Raw genomic sequence first — 15,683 nt, forward strand, 5'->3', positions numbered from 1 at the left:
GCACGCACGTGCATGCATGTGAATTGTGACCATACTATCTTGTAGGAGTCCTTTATGTCTATCTATGTTCTAAATCTCATGCTGTTTGGTTGAAAACCAAGGGAGTTATAGTCATTTAAAGATTCAGCCAATCAGATTGCAGCGCACGTGCATGCGCGTGATGTGATAAAAAAATTGTAGTACATCCTAATGCATGTCTATGTTATAAATTTCAAAGCATTTCATCATAAAACAAAAAAGATATTAAGATTTCTGTTTCAGCCAATCAGAGCAAAGCGCACGTGCATGCGCGTGAGTTCATGCAAATTTGACCATGTCATCTTTTCTACACATCTTATATATCTTTATATAATGAGTTTCAAAATATTGTATCAAAAAATATAAAAGTTACAACCATATTAAATATATCGGTCATTTTACTCATTGCACGCGCCCGCACGTGCATGCGAATGCGCGCAAAATGACCTTCGTTCAGCACATCTACACAACATGCCTACTAACTCTAAAAAGGTTTTAACTTAGTTTGGTGAACAGTTTCTGAGAACACTTCCGGACAAAAAAGTACCGGAGAAGAAATAAGAAGAAAAAAGAATAATAATAATAATAGTAAGAAACAGAGTAAAAACAATATGTTCCCCAACTTCGTTTGGGGAACATAATAATAATCATAAGAAACAGAGTAAAAACAATATGTTCCCAAACTCCGTTTGGGGAACATAATAAGATGTTATTCGGATGTTAGATCCACTCGCATACTCGCTACACTAACATCTAACAATATCCCGTTGAGGATCATGTCAGAGGTCAACTTCGGAACAACTCGAGGTTTATTTGCTTGAACAAATATACGATGAATTTGCAGGCGAAGATTAGATTTGTTGATAGAATTTGACCTCTGACGTGACCCTCTATGAGGTGTTGTTAGATATTAGTGTAGCGAATATGCTGTGCGAGAGGATCTAACATCTAATTTTAATTAGATTGCTTAATTCTTTGAAAAACAAACTCAACAAAATTAAAAGAAAAACAGTTTATTATAACTTTTTAAGATAATAAATAAATTATATAATTATTCTAAAAAAGCATTTGATTGTGTTGACAATATATTAAGAAAGCATTAGAATAACGAAATAAAATAACAACAAATGTGTTCTTATAGAACAAATAAAACCAGATAACATTTCATATAATTCCTGGTGTTTACTTCACTCTATTCATTCTCCCCTTTAGAGATCTTTCAGAATTCCATTAGACACTATCTGTGGGTAGATTACATGAATGTGTACATGTATATATATTTTAATTTAAATTGAAAGAACTTTATTCGGTAATAACCAATATTTGCCCCCCAAATCAAACTTTGATGGAGATATATTTAATTAAGTTCTTAAACAGGGGAGTATATGCTGACTTCAAAGCACTGAATATTGTCTTCAGTAATGACGCCATATGTAAGTAATGACGTCACAAACATGACGTTGATTTCAGTTTTTTATGAATTTTACAGAAAAATGTACACATTTCGTCGATATTTTGAGTAAAAGTCACCGAGCGCATGTGTGTTAAGGATCAATATTTTGATATAATGTGTAGAATGATAATATCAATGAAATATGTCAATATTGTTCCTGAAGAAACTTGCGCTCTATAAATTTTAAAGCTAAAATTGTTGAAATTTTGTCCATTTTGTCCTCTTTCTGAAAAAGGATATAAAATCGGACTAGTTACTGACGTCATAAAAACAAAAATTGTGAATACACTGCTTTGACACTATAATATTTTCTGTTAATTTATATTTCTCATACAATTAATTGAATTCAGCACATTTCAGGAAGTTTTCAAAATTTGACTTTTGTGGGGGCAAATATATGCAATATACCGCATATAGTTCTTTCATCTCTTTTTCTGACACTACATAATCCTGGAATGTGTCCTTAAATAGAATATCCTTTCCATTAGTTCCTGCATATGGAGTTCTTTAGTTGGAGAAGATCGTTTCATTGTTACTTTTGAATGTTCTTGTAAAGATTTCTTTTATTGGTTTCTTGTAACTGATTTTTTCATTGGTTACCTCTGCTTAGACTTTCGAGTCACCGTATTGGTCGCTGGAGCCTTATGCTCCGCCTCCCAGGCCAGCTGGCGTTGCTTCTCTTTCTGTCTTTCCTTTTCTGCAGCCTAGAATTTCATCCAAAAGAAACTCTTATATTTTAGATCTTTCTACATTTCTTGTTAAGCAATCGATTAATTATATTGTTTCTATTATTATCTTGTTTCGCTTGAACAACTAGTAGATTTAAGAATTAGAATTATAGTGATCTGAATTACATGCTATCTCCAGTAAAGCACGAAGTACAATCATATTTTTTTCCTCATCTTATACCTTTAATTCGCTTTTCATTTTTCAAGATAGAAAATTTGGCTAAGCTACCTTAAAATCCTGCATATATAAAAAAACATTTCCCCACCTCTTCCTTCATTTTGTTGACAATGTAATCAACTTGAATACATAAAATCTCCACTTTTCGTTCGTTCGAGTCCTCCTTGTTTTGTAGACTTAGCGCTCGATTCAGGGGGAAGAAATCATAATTGTGCCTCTCAAGCTGGTTATAAACAAACAGCTCCAGGGTGGAGAAATCGTTAGGGCGGATCTCCGTCAGATGGATGAAGAAGAACAGATAGGACCACTGGTGATGTTCCGTTTTCACGTGTTTTTCAAAACCCTGAAAAAAGTTCAGTCAACATCTTGTATTCCATTCACTATGGGCAAAGAAAGAAACTGATTGATTTTCAAACAAGTATGTCAAATCGCATATTTTCATGTGGTCAAGTTGTCGAGGTTCGAGGGGAAAATATTGGTTTGTGGGGATTTAATTTTGTGGTTTAAAAACGTTTCGGCATATGACATTTTACATTTCGTGGTGGTCATAAGTTCGTGGGTATATCCATACCTCGAAAACAACGAAAATTAAATCAGATAAACTAATTCTTGTATTCTTGAAGTATAAGTAGAGGCCATATCACACTGTAGGTATTGTGAAGAAGAAATATAAATTTTCTTGCATAAAATAAGTACGCTGTATAAAAAAGAACTTTGTATAGAAAGTTTGCTGTCTATATTCATCGACTTTTGTGAACGTAAAAACATATGCTTGCATAAAAAATCTGTTAACATATAAACCAAGGAATGTTTTAGTCAAATTTGTTGTGCAGCCAGTGATAACATGATTCTAAGGCATGGCTATCTAGGGACTTTATCTATTTAAGGAATAACTGTCTTATTTTTCGATTTCATGATGTGATCAATCGATCGGGTTTTGTGATAATTTGCATAAACGCTGAAGGCGTTTATGCATAAAATTATCATGCAAGCCAATCGATTGATCATCGTCATGAAATTGAAAAATAAGACAGTTATTCCTTATATATACATGCTTTGATTCCGCCAATCCACGTGCTTCAAACCATGCTTCTGTCTAGCTTTTTGTTCCGCCCTGCACGTGGTTTTTTTGGAACCGCGCTAATACATTGATGGGAAAATAAAGTACATTTACAATTTGTAATTTTATCTCGAACAAAGACATTGGAAATATAAATATTCTCATACTAAGAAAATAGGACTTGGGTTTCAAATATGTATGCATTTTTATTTAAAACTAGATATTGATTACTGAAAACTTCAAAATTAAGCAGCTTTTACAAAAATGCGTGGATTACAACAGTAACAAAACAACAACAACATATATTTCTATGTTCCTTTTGATGTTTTGTAGCCAATAAAAATGTGATACCTGAAAAATCTAATGTTAAAAGTTTCCATCTTTTCGAAACATATTCTGAAAAGGGTTCTTAAAAACAAATTCAAGAGATGTGAACTGTCCTTGTTACGCGTATTTGTTTAATCTTTTTGAGCACTTTTAGCATAATATAATTTCAACTTTATTCTCAAGTAATTCTTACCCCGCCATGTCTTTCAAATTCGTAGGATTCCCTGCTGCAGATGAAGCAGTTATTCATCATATTTTTATCAATCTCCCACTGAAAAAAGAAAATGAAGCGTCGTGAAAATAATGATGGCTGATTCCTGATGTCACGTCTAACAAACGCCTAGTTGGTGCGATCGAATTTTTCAAAACTTGCTGTTTACTGGGGTGTGTATGTGTGAATGTGTTTATTTGGAGAGAAAGAATGTGTGAAAGGAGATGGGGAAGGGTTGGGAATAAATACCTTGGCATCTCGAAGCTGTGCGAAAGTGTCCACTATGATACCAAAGACGATATTCAGCACGATAGTGGTGATTAGGATGAAGAACGTCACATCAAATACCGTCACTATGATGACATCAGTATAGTCAGACGTCATTAAACCTTCAAAGGTCTGAAAAATATCAACAAAGAAATAACTCAATATTTATATAAAGGAAGAAATGACATACGTTTGGCATCTTCCTTTTTATCATAAGTTACATGTTTGACACATATATTTGCAGTATTAATTGCACTTTGCTGAGATTAGTTTCATCGCAAAGTTCCCAAAATTACATTCTTGTATTATACATTCACTATTATCATGAAAAGGATATTACAACAAAGGAATACCGTATAAGGTGTGTCAACGAAGCCATGGTGAATCATGGTGATAAAACACTGGTAAACTGTTCGACAATGGCGTCCGTTCGATTCCTGGAAGAAGGACTCTCGTAACACAGCAAAGGCCACCAATGAGTAGCAAAAAAATAAAGCCAAGCCAAGAAGGGCAACCATCAACAATGCTTTACCTGAAAAGTATGTGTATAATACCATTTCATATATTGGAAGTTATATTTGAAAAAAAGTTCTATAATACACGTACCAGAATGTATAAAAGTACAAACATAAATACTTTTTTATTTTGACAATTACATGTACTGTAGAAGTACTTTTTTCCGCGTGGTATTTATTTACGCTAAATACGCGGTCACAAAATTTCCGCGGAAATTTGTCCAAGCGTACTTAATGTAAACGTAAGGCATAAAGTGACAATCTAAGAAATCTGCGTAATTTTCTACCCGCGGATTAAACAGAAATTAAGATTCCGCGGAATTATGACCCCGTGGAAAAAAGTACGTTTACAGTATTTGCTTAAATTTCCGTTATTACGGAAGATCATTGCTAAAAAAAATTCAATCTCGCGTATTTTTATTTAACAAGGTTTTTGTAAAAAGTAGAAGATTTGGGAAAATTTTTTTCATGCTTACAAATAACAGAAAACTTTAGTGTAAATATTAGGTCATCAGAAGTGTTGTGAGCTACAGTTAATTTCCACTTAAAGTCTACCTCAATGATTAAAAAACGCGTTTTCCTTTAAGTAAAATATCATACGAGAAATCTAATAATGTACAAACGAATTTATAGTTTCTTGCCATTGGTGGTAACAGCCAGTCTGACTCTCTTCAGTAGCGGATTTAATTCAGCCAAATGAAGCAAGTGGAATGAAAAGAAATACCCGTAGTAAATGGTGCCTAGAATGGAGCACACGAAAAACAGCTGGAAAAGAAGTTAATCTTATTAAGGCAAGCTGAAAGATAAGTAATTTTATCATTTCATGCGATAAAATGAAGCAAAACTTTAATATTTTATAAAAATTATTATAATAAAATTATAATAAATTTGAAAAACAAAGAATTCCGATGAGGTATTTAAAAAAAACAAAGTGAGTAAATAATTCTTAAACGCTCAATCAAAAAGGAAATTAACAAGTATATAATATTATACATACTTATAAGAAATAATGGATTTATCGACAGTTGGACGTGCTATCGTTCAAATGACAAATATTGTGAGAAAAAAATAGTTAATTCTTTATAAATCGATATCAATAATACACATTATACTATTCAAATAGTTTCTTACGAAATAATAAACTGTGTATATGTTGTAAATTTCAAACTTAAGATGTGACTGGTCTTTCTTTTCATGCCATGATCTGACGTCATCATCATCGTCATCATTAGACGACCTGAAAAAGATGGCGAAAAACATGATCAATTGGTTACAAATAAATACTGTTTTATTTCTCAATCTTCTAATCATACACAGGAAGATTACTTCCCTATTTTCCTTTTACATAAGATACAAAGTAATGAAAACTCACAATTTCTTTTTGAGCCAGTTGTATGGCGGGAACGTAGGTTGGTTAGAAATTAAAAAGGTCACCAACATACACAGGCTAAGGAAGTTGTGCATTCCTCCGAATATGTACAAAAACATATAGTACGTATTGCTATTTACGGTAAATTCCGGGACTATGCTACAAGAAACAAAAATTAAATTTATAACATTTTTCCATCCAAAATAATTTTGTTATAAATGGAATAGTCGGAAAAAAAGTTACCTTCCCGTGTTGGAGGTTCCATTCGCGTTTTTGGGGTCTCTCCACGTCACCATGATGACAGAGCTAATGATGAAACTCAAAAGGAGGACGATAAAGTTCATGGGAAGCCTATAAATAACAACACAAAAATCGGTGAAGAAGATGGAAAGTTCGAACTTTCGAACGATTACCGGTATATTGTTCAGTGAAAAAAAAATATGTGAACATTCCAAACAGTTATAAAAATTCCTAAGAGCAAAAAATAATTCCTTTCTAGATATAGTAATTATTCAAATAGGGCTAAATTAAAATGTCTAAAGATGTCCATTTTCGATATCGTGGTAAAACGAAACGTGACCCGTTTTCGCTAGCTAAGGGTTAAGCGATTATGAGAGGGAGTAGTGTATCAGAAACCCTTGGCAAGCTAAGATTAACGTGACCATACACAAGAGAAATGTCGCTTTCCTTAATTTTAATCTGATAAATCTCTAGTTTTTATTATGACTGACCACATCTTGAGTAATATCCTTCCCACAATATTGGAGTGGATCTTTCGTTGATATTTGATGTCCTGAATAATATCGCTGGCCCAGTCCATTAAATCCCTTATTTTGTTCCTTGGGGACGTTCTGTCCACCTCGTACTTAAACTTTTCTTTGATCTCTTCTCTAAGCACTGTCTAAAGAAATCCAAATAGGGGAAATTTACGATGGCCGATAACAGCCATGACAGTTTACATACAAATTTAAGGGTAGCGTGTCAGTGAATTGTTTCGCATGGCAATCTAACCTTAAAGCAAAGTGGCAAAATGTACAAGCTGTCATTCCGTGATGTCAAGTTACTGTGGCATGATATACACTTTGCTTTTCGTAAAGTGTACAGCGTGTTCATACAACTTTGCTTCATGGCACTCTACTCTTAAGTGCAATTAAAATACTTTATATCCAAAAAACAAATACATTTGTATATGACAAAAAAATCATTCCTGCTGCACAATATGTCATAAATAAAGGTCTAAAAAATAAACTTTATTTGCTTACCTTATCTTTGACTCGAAAATAAACTTTCTGCAAGGCATCATCTTTCACAATCTCGATGGACAAACTACTGGCTGCATAGTAAGCCCAAGCCGCTTTCTGTTTTTCTGTTTTTAACAAGTCTGTAAGTATTAAAGTACAGAGAGAAATTTAAAAATACTACGATTGTATATTGTTTTAACGTCCCTCTCGAGAATTTTTCACTCATATGGAGACGTCACCGTATGCCGGTGAAGGGCTTCAAATTTTGACCTTTACTCGGCACTCAGAGCCACTGAGCAATGAGGGATCTTTATCGTGCCAGCGCCTGCCGCTGACACGGGGCCTTGGTTTTTAAGGTCTCATCCGAAGGACCCGCAACTTTCACTTCAAAGTGCCGAGCGCATGGCGAAGGAACAGTTGCTATCCATTTTTTATCGACTTAGGTCAGTCGTGGCCGAGATTCGAACTCACGACCTCCCGATCACGAAGCGAGCGCTCTACCGACTGAGCTACCGTGAACGGTAAAAATACTACGAATAAGGTATTTAAAGGAGACGTGTAATGCTGCAGCATTTCTTTCAAGAAAAAACAAAACAAAAATTGTCTAATTAAATGATGAAAATATGGATGTGATTTTTTTTTTGAAAAACAAGAGGCCAATGGGCCACATCGCTCACCTGAGAATCTTTGACCATTCTGTTTTTTTACCAGATTTATTGTGACCCCACTTTACCCCAATGATCATAATTTAACCAATTTGAAATCTACACTACCCCAGGATGCTTCACATAAGTTTCAGCTTTTCTGGTCAAGTGGTTCTTGAGAAGAAGATTTTAATGATTTTTTCTACATATTTCTATATAAAACATTGATTCCCCATTGTGGCCCCGCCCTACCCCCGGGGGTCATAATTTGAACAATTTAGAATCTACACTACCCCAGGGTGCTTCCACATAAGTTTCAGCTTTTCTGGCCCAGTGGTTCTTGAGAAGAAGATTTTTAAAGATTTTTCCTATATATTTATATGTAAAACTTTGATTCCCCATTGTGACCCCGCCCTACCCCCGGGGGTCATGATTTGAACAATTTAAAATCTACACTGCCCAATGGTGCTTCCACATAAGTTTCAGCTTTTCTGGTCCAGTGGTTTTAATAAGATTTTAAAAAGATTTTTCCTATACATTTCTATATAAAAATTTGATTCCCCATTGTGACCCTGCCCTACCCCCGGGGGTCATGATTTGTTCAATTTAGAATTTACACTACCCCAGGGTGCTTCCACATAAGTTTCAGCTTTATTGGCCCAGTGGTTCTTGAGAAGATTTTTTTAATGACCCCACCCTATTTTTGTCTTTTCTTGATTATCTCCCCTTGTGAGGGGATTTGGCCCTTCATTTTAATAATTTAAATTCCCCTTTACCCAAGAATGCTGTGTACCAAGTTTGGTCAAAATTGGCCCAGTGGTTTTTGAGAAGAAGTCGAAAATGTGAAAAGTTTACAGACAGACAGACAGACAGACGGACGGACGACGGACAAAATTTGATCAGAAAAGCTCACTTGAGACTTCGGCTCAGGTGAGCTAAAAAAACGAAACTAATTTTCCAGAATATTTCTGTCCAACAGTTAACATACCCAGTCCCCAATCAATCAAGATATACTATTGGTTATATTGACTACATAAGTAATGTTTATTTGCATAAAAACATACTGTCTCTACCTAAACTTGGGTCCATATCCATTTCACGGCACAGAATATGAAAGTAAGCGAATCCTGTACTCTCGATCAAATCATAGTGTTCCTCAAATTCTCTGCGATCATTCTGAAATTGTTTATAAAATAAATAGTTTAATGAAAAGGAATCAATTACGGAATTGCAATTTGATATTGAGTATTATTTTACAAAGAACTGTTGCCAATTTAATATGAATCAAATATCAAATGGTGTAATAGTTAGGAAACAATCTTTATGAACTATCTCTCAGAGCAAAATGCAACATGCTGAATTAATAAAAAAAAATCAAATAATGTTAACATTTATCTAAGTAAAGTGTATGAGCATGAAATCCTGTAGCTTGATTTGCGTTTTTACTAGTCTATTCATGTACCATGAAATGTCATTCACATCACAAGCTGTACTTAGCAAATTACAAGGAAAATTATTTACAATTAAAAAATTTATATGTTCATGCACTTGGATAAATGCAGTTTTCTTCAGAATCACTTTTTTAACTATTATAAATGTATAAAAAAAAATATATTACAAAAAATCGAACAATTGGATTAAATTATTCCTAAGTGCACATAAAAGCAAACATTGGTGTTTTTTGTTTTGAGTCAAATGAAAACTCTATAATTCAAAGCTACACTTGTTTAACGGAGAGCACATATGTGTAACCAAAGACTAACATTGTGAAAACGCACATTTTTGTGCAATTAACGGGATTTTTATAAAAAAATCAAAAAATATTTTTATACCTTAGATGAACGAGATTTGTTCATACGCTATAGCAGAAACAATGAACAAAATAATCAGGCTAAATATTTCTTTCAATAAAAAGTTCAAAATTAGCAATGGATGTATTCAAACTTTTATGAATCTTAACTACAATGTATTTTTACCATGATCTCAAAATAGGCTTTTGTCATTGTGTTGACGCAATGGTCCTCATCAAGATATTCCATTACTTCCTGTACATAAAAGTTTCATAAATATAGTACATTATGCTTAAAGAATAGTTATTTAAAATTTCGTTTGTATTTAATTAAGTAAAAAAAAGGTCTTTAATTTCATTTAAACTAGAAAATATGAATTTACGTTTTTCCACATATTATTCACTAATGTTGAACTGAAAATAACCATTCAAATAGTAGTACACATATACAGCAATTTTTTTTCTGAAACATGCATGGTTATATATTAAGTACAAAAGTAAAAACACTCAAGAATAATATACTAATATCAAAAAAGGAATAAAAACAAAGGACAAAAAATTCAGTACCTTAAAGCCTGATACCTCGGCTTTGTACTGTTGAAGGAAACACAGATAATACAAAATACATTGGGGGAGATTTGAACAGACAGACAATAGGCATTAGAAGCAATTGGAAAGAAATTGTTTCTGGCACAAACTGGAAAAATGAATACTAAGATTATATGGTCTCTGAATTAATTGGAGAAAAGAAGGATCTTTTTTTGCAAAAACATCCAACACTTTCTTGACATTTACCTTCTACTCAACAATTCCTTTAAATTATATTTAGCCCATTTTAGATTATATCTTGAAATTATTTTTGATATCAAAGACCATAGTCTCTTCTTCAATCGAAACATTGCTGGGCATTTTCCGGGAATAGCAAATCGGAAAAGAACCTTCAATGTTTCCATTGAACAAATACAAAGGAAGTTAAAAGGGTGACAACTCTTACCTGGGTTGTGCTCAGTTCATGGCGGCGTATTTCGGTATTCAGACAAGTATGGTTCGAAAGTTATTATTATTTCAACTTAGAGTTATTTCCCTAATATTTCATTACACTTTCCATGAAAACTACAAACTTAATAGTCATAAATTTCTTACCTTTGCCATGATTTCTTCATCTTCATCCGAGGAATTTTCTTCAATCAGAGATCGTATAAGCACTGCTATAGACCTTTTCAAAATATACTTCTGAAACAATAATCATCCAATCATCCTTCATTAAAAATAATAAGATATATATCGGCTTCACCGGTCACCTGAGTATAATACAAAACTGGATCCTCTGTAGTGTAAAATAAAGCAAAGTAAACAGATAGAGTTTTTTTTAAAAAAGTTTCTCAAAGGTTTATCTTGATCTTTGAGGCGCTTATTGACCACGAAATTTTCAGTTTTTACATGTACCCCCAATTGTTCATTAATGTCATATGGCAAAAATTCGCTGAAAATGCACAAACAGACAATTGAAAACAGAGAAATAGGTCAACTATTGACTCAGATGACCCAAAATTGAATTAATTTTATAATTGTTTGTTGGCAGATACCTCTTTGAGCCCACAGCCTGGGAAATTGTCTGTCCTTAGTATGTGGTTGATGTAATCACACACCTTGTTTTCAAACACTACTGACTGGTTTTTCTTATTGCCCTATAAAAAGATTCACTGTGTATTAGAAAGATATCATGAAATTTGCAGACTTTACTTTTTAAATTCAGAGAACTAATTGATTTAAAATATTGAAAATATACGATTTACCGATGTAAATTCCACCAATGTGTCAAAGAGCTGCACCACTAACGGCATGGTTCTCTCGTTGATGTTAGAGTATAGGATGTTGAGGAACTTTGTTGTTTCTGCCACCAGGTTTACTGACTTGATGTTGTCATATTGCTCTCGTATGTAATTCTAAAGTAAGCAAATTATTAAACACTTCATGTGGAATCATCTCTGTGTGTGCTTGGGGAGCAATATACAAGGGTTTTAATGGTCACCTTAATCTTCACAAATCCTCACAAAAATTTCTGGTCAATATATCAATCAATTGACTAGTCTGTTAAAAGTGGTAACTCATTATATTACATTCATACAACCAGTAAACTTTTGGCTTCTTTCGAACCTTGACCACAGAAATTAAGTTTACTTTAAGTTACCTGAAGTTCAAAGTGCTGGTTATCACACATCAATCCGAGCATACGAAGTACTAGTTCTATGTAACCGTCATCTCTGAACGTGAAATCTCCAGTCATGCTCATAGCGGCTCCCATTAACTCTTTTAATTCTTCATCATCCACTTTCTACAATTTATAATATATGTTTGTGTTTTATTTCGTGATTTTAAAATGTCATTTTTCTCGGTCTAGACTGTTTAATTTTTTTCTATTTGGCAATACAAAAATTTCATCTCATTGTACAATTCTAATGCATTTCTCTTACATGTGATATTTTGTAAATGATTTACAAAAAAATATTGTCAAAAATCATAATCGGTATTATTAGCTCACCTGAGCGGAAGGCTCAAGTGAGCTTTTCTGATCAAAATTTGTCTTTTGTCTGTCGTTGTCGTCGTAAACTTTTCACATTTTCACCTTCTTCTCAAGAACCACTGGGCCAATTTCAACCAAACTTGCTACAAAGTATCCTTGGGTAAAGGGAATTCACGTTTGTTCAAATGAAGGGCCACGCCCTCTACCAAGGGGAGATAATTATGAATTAGTGAAAATTTAATGGAATTTTAAAAAAAATCTTCTTCTCAAGAACCACTAGGCCAAGAAAAATGAAACACATGTGTAATCATCCTCAGGTAGTGTAAATTCAAGTTTGTGAAACTTATGTGGAATCACCCTCAGGTAGTGTAGATTCAAGTTTATTCAAATCATGACCCCAGTAAACTTTTGAATATAGAAATCTTTTTAAATCTTCTTCTCAAGTACTTCAAAGCCATGATTAGTGATATTTATATGGAATCAACCTCCTTAGTGTAGATTTTAGTTTGTTAAAATCATAACCAACTGAACACTCCCCCCTCCTAGGGAAAGGGTGGGGCCACAAAGGTCGATCAAAGTTTTACTTAGAAAAATAAAGGAAAATGAGATAATGGAAAATCCCAAGAACAGAAAAGCTATGTTTAGTCATATTAAAATGTAAGCATCCTCATTTATTGAAGATTTGAATTTGATCAAATCATGGCGGTTTGGGGTATGGGGGGGGGGGTAGGACACCCCTACCCCCTCCCCACATTAGTAAACTTTTAAAAATGGTTGAGAGAGGCCTGTAAAAATGGTTGAGGCATGTATTCATACCTCGATTTGAATTTCAGGAGTATTTTCCATGGGTGCAACCTTTGATTTTGGATTAGAGAAGCTATTTGGAATGCCGTATACTTGAAGTGTGGATTTCTGGACGTCATTTACATTCAGTGTTGGAGGCTGAAGAAGAAGGTTACCCATCATTGTGTTCTCTCGACTGAAACCTCCACCGAGTTTAGCTTTGGAGCCGAATTGCGATGGTGGTCTAGAAGCTCCGGACAAAGCAAGCTGTGGAAATATAGTATGTATCAAAATGCAATTCAAACGCCTTCTCTCACAATAAGAATTTTTCAAAAACTTCAGATACACTGTACTTATCTGTAATGGAAACATAAATTCTAATTGTACAATAGTTTTATAAGTAAAAAAAATTAAATCTTACCATATTATTTCCCGGACCGAATTGTGCCATTGATGTTTCTGCCATAGACATCATAGATCCTATCCTATTGGCCTTCAATATTTCCTGAAATATCCAAGTAATCCGTTATTAGAATTTAATATGGTATCAGGTTTATTGGTACGTTGAAGAAGCAGAGAAACTGATCACATTTGTTCAATTGCATAATTATTTTCAAACGTCAAGAAAATGAATTCAAAAATTGTAAAATATAAGTATATTACCAAATGCGCCATTTTTCCAGATGCCATGGCTTTCTGTAAAACTTTAGCCTGTTGGACTGCCTCATCAACCTTTGACTGGTACATCGCGTGCAGTAGCCGTCTGTCATTATAAAAACTTAGTCATAACACTGTACCTTTTCATTGTCTGGATTTAATATATCCAACTTATGAATTAAAAAATTGTAATTTTACACAAACAAAAAGAAAATTAAATTTACTTTTCTCGTGTAGCAATGGCAGACATCTGCATGCGAGCCTTTAAGGTAAAGAAAAACGACTCTTCTCTGGTACCCGTGAAATACTCATAAAGTTTTGTCTACAACGGAACAAAATTTATTACACTATAAACTATATATATACACATTAGTGTTCCATAAATATATTCTTAAGAAACTCACGTTTGTCTCAGAACAGAAGTTCACATAAATCTAGTTGCTTCTCATGTGACTAGAGTCACTCTCTAAACAAGCAATGATCAGTTCTTGTATTTTCTTTATATTAAAAGCATTTCTACCTGCACATTTTCGTTTCCATTATAGAGTAGCATGCATATAAAGGACAGAGTTTCCCGGACCACATCATCTTGGGGACGATTCAGGTGTATCATGACGCTGCTAACAACATCGAAATGATTCAGGGCATCCTGAACGTCAGAAATAGCCTTCAGTTTTCTACAACACGAAAAAGTCGTATCTAAAGTAAAGGTTTCATATGTATCAATGTATTAGCGTTAATTGTATTGAAACTTAAAAAATAAATTCGCAACAAACAATTTATTTTGTAAGATCATACTTCATAATTTGTAAGTTTGTTTTCTTTGTGTTCATTAATTCTTATTCAAAATTTAAGAAAAAAGATATTTGTCAATGAATATAAATTTATCAAATTATAGGAATTCTACTCCCATACACTTTTTCCTCATGTCTTGAAATAGGCGCTTTTTCAATATTTTTAGGTTAAATACTAGTTTACATGAAAACAAACGTGAATATGAATCTTTTTGATTCATAACAGCTACAATTGCCAGTATCTTTCCTCTGAGGAAGTATCAAAATGTTGTAAATTAAAAGTCTTTTCACATCAGACTCACTTCCGATGGGCGGATATATCCGCTTCCCAGTCATCTGGAAGCTTGACCACCTCGTTATAAATCATAGCTCGCAGAAGCTGCAGACATTTAACATCTAGCTGCTCTTGTTCTACCTTTTCTTCTTCGCTGAGATGTGTTAACTGTTTTGATATTCTGGTAAGAAAAAATGTATTTTGTACACAAACATTCTATTGTTAGTTCCTTTATAAACTTTATGGAACTAAAACGAAAACGATTAATAAGTCATTTATCTGACAAAAATTATTGCTCATTTAGATTAACTTGATAAATCGTGTAAATTAAAAAAAAAGTACAGATGTCCATAATTCGTAACATTTTCTCGCCTTATAAAATGTGTGCATATTTCTTAACAATTCTGCTCAGTGGAGTTTCAAAAATTCATATGGGACAAATTGTGGATACATAATACTTTTTAACCAAGAAGTAAATATACATGGCTGTATTCACAATTATACAAAAATTGTATATTTCCTGCAAGATTTCAATTATTTTAAATTTATGTCAGAGAATTAAGATATATTTAAAAACCCGTACTCCAACTGTCTATTTCCTGCAAGATTTCAATACTTTCAATTTTATGTCATAGAATTAAGATATCTTTAGTTCTATCTTTAAATACCCGTACTTTAATTGTCTAATGAGTTTTTTGCTCATCTGATAACGTTTGTTTGGATTTTTTGTGCTAGGATCCATGAAGCACTTTAGGTGATCTTGAAACTCCTGACCCAGAGGTAGCTCTTCATCCCCACCGACCTCCGAATAAACTGTAGTAAAGAAACAAACATCTCTTAGTTTGGAAAGT

General features: G+C 33.4%; 1 protein-coding gene across 1 annotated transcript; it reads right to left on the reverse strand.

The window, feature by feature from the left end:
• Positions 1-1,090: 1,090 nt before the first annotated feature.
• LOC134238067 (inositol 1,4,5-trisphosphate receptor-like protein A) lies at positions 1,091-15,574 on the reverse strand. The gene is made up of 25 exons (XM_062720195.1): positions 15,501-15,574; positions 14,861-15,013; positions 14,285-14,441; positions 13,989-14,086; positions 13,771-13,870; positions 13,529-13,612; positions 13,141-13,374; positions 11,992-12,135; positions 11,597-11,746; positions 11,387-11,488; positions 10,944-11,033; positions 10,368-10,394; positions 9,988-10,062; positions 9,085-9,187; positions 7,389-7,507; positions 6,858-7,027; positions 6,370-6,477; positions 6,130-6,285; positions 5,889-5,994; positions 5,399-5,522; positions 4,596-4,774; positions 4,225-4,374; positions 3,958-4,035; positions 2,466-2,720; positions 1,091-2,175 (listed from the first exon to the last, which is right to left on the reverse strand). The coding sequence occupies exons 1-25, from the start codon at positions 15,572-15,574 to the stop codon at positions 2,068-2,070; spliced, it is 3,144 nt and encodes a 1,047-aa protein (XP_062576179.1). The 3' UTR covers positions 1,091-2,067.
• Between the last annotated feature and the right edge of the window lie 109 nt (positions 15,575-15,683).

The sequence above is a fragment of the Saccostrea cucullata genome, unplaced genomic scaffold, assembly GCF_032062105.1.
Source record: "Saccostrea cucullata isolate Sc308-1 unplaced genomic scaffold, CSIRO_AGI_Scuc_v1 ctg6073, whole genome shotgun sequence".
Classification (NCBI taxonomy): Eukaryota; Metazoa; Mollusca; class Bivalvia; order Ostreida; family Ostreidae; genus Saccostrea; species Saccostrea cuccullata.

Bases quoted from the DNA above. Each gene is read 5' to 3' on its own strand.
- LOC134238067 (XM_062720195.1), bottom strand. From the start codon at position 15,574: ATGGATCCTAGCACAAAAAATCCAAACAAACGTTATCAGATGAGCAAA. The intron at 11,034-11,386 runs GTATCTGCCAAC...TTATTGTTTCAG, and splicing joins CAGGCTGTGGGCTCAAAGAG to AAGTATATTTTGAAAAGGTC. The intron at 10,395-10,943 runs GTAAGAAATTTA...TTCCTTCAACAG, and splicing joins ATGAAGAAATCATGGCAAAG to TACAAAGCCGAGGTATCAGG.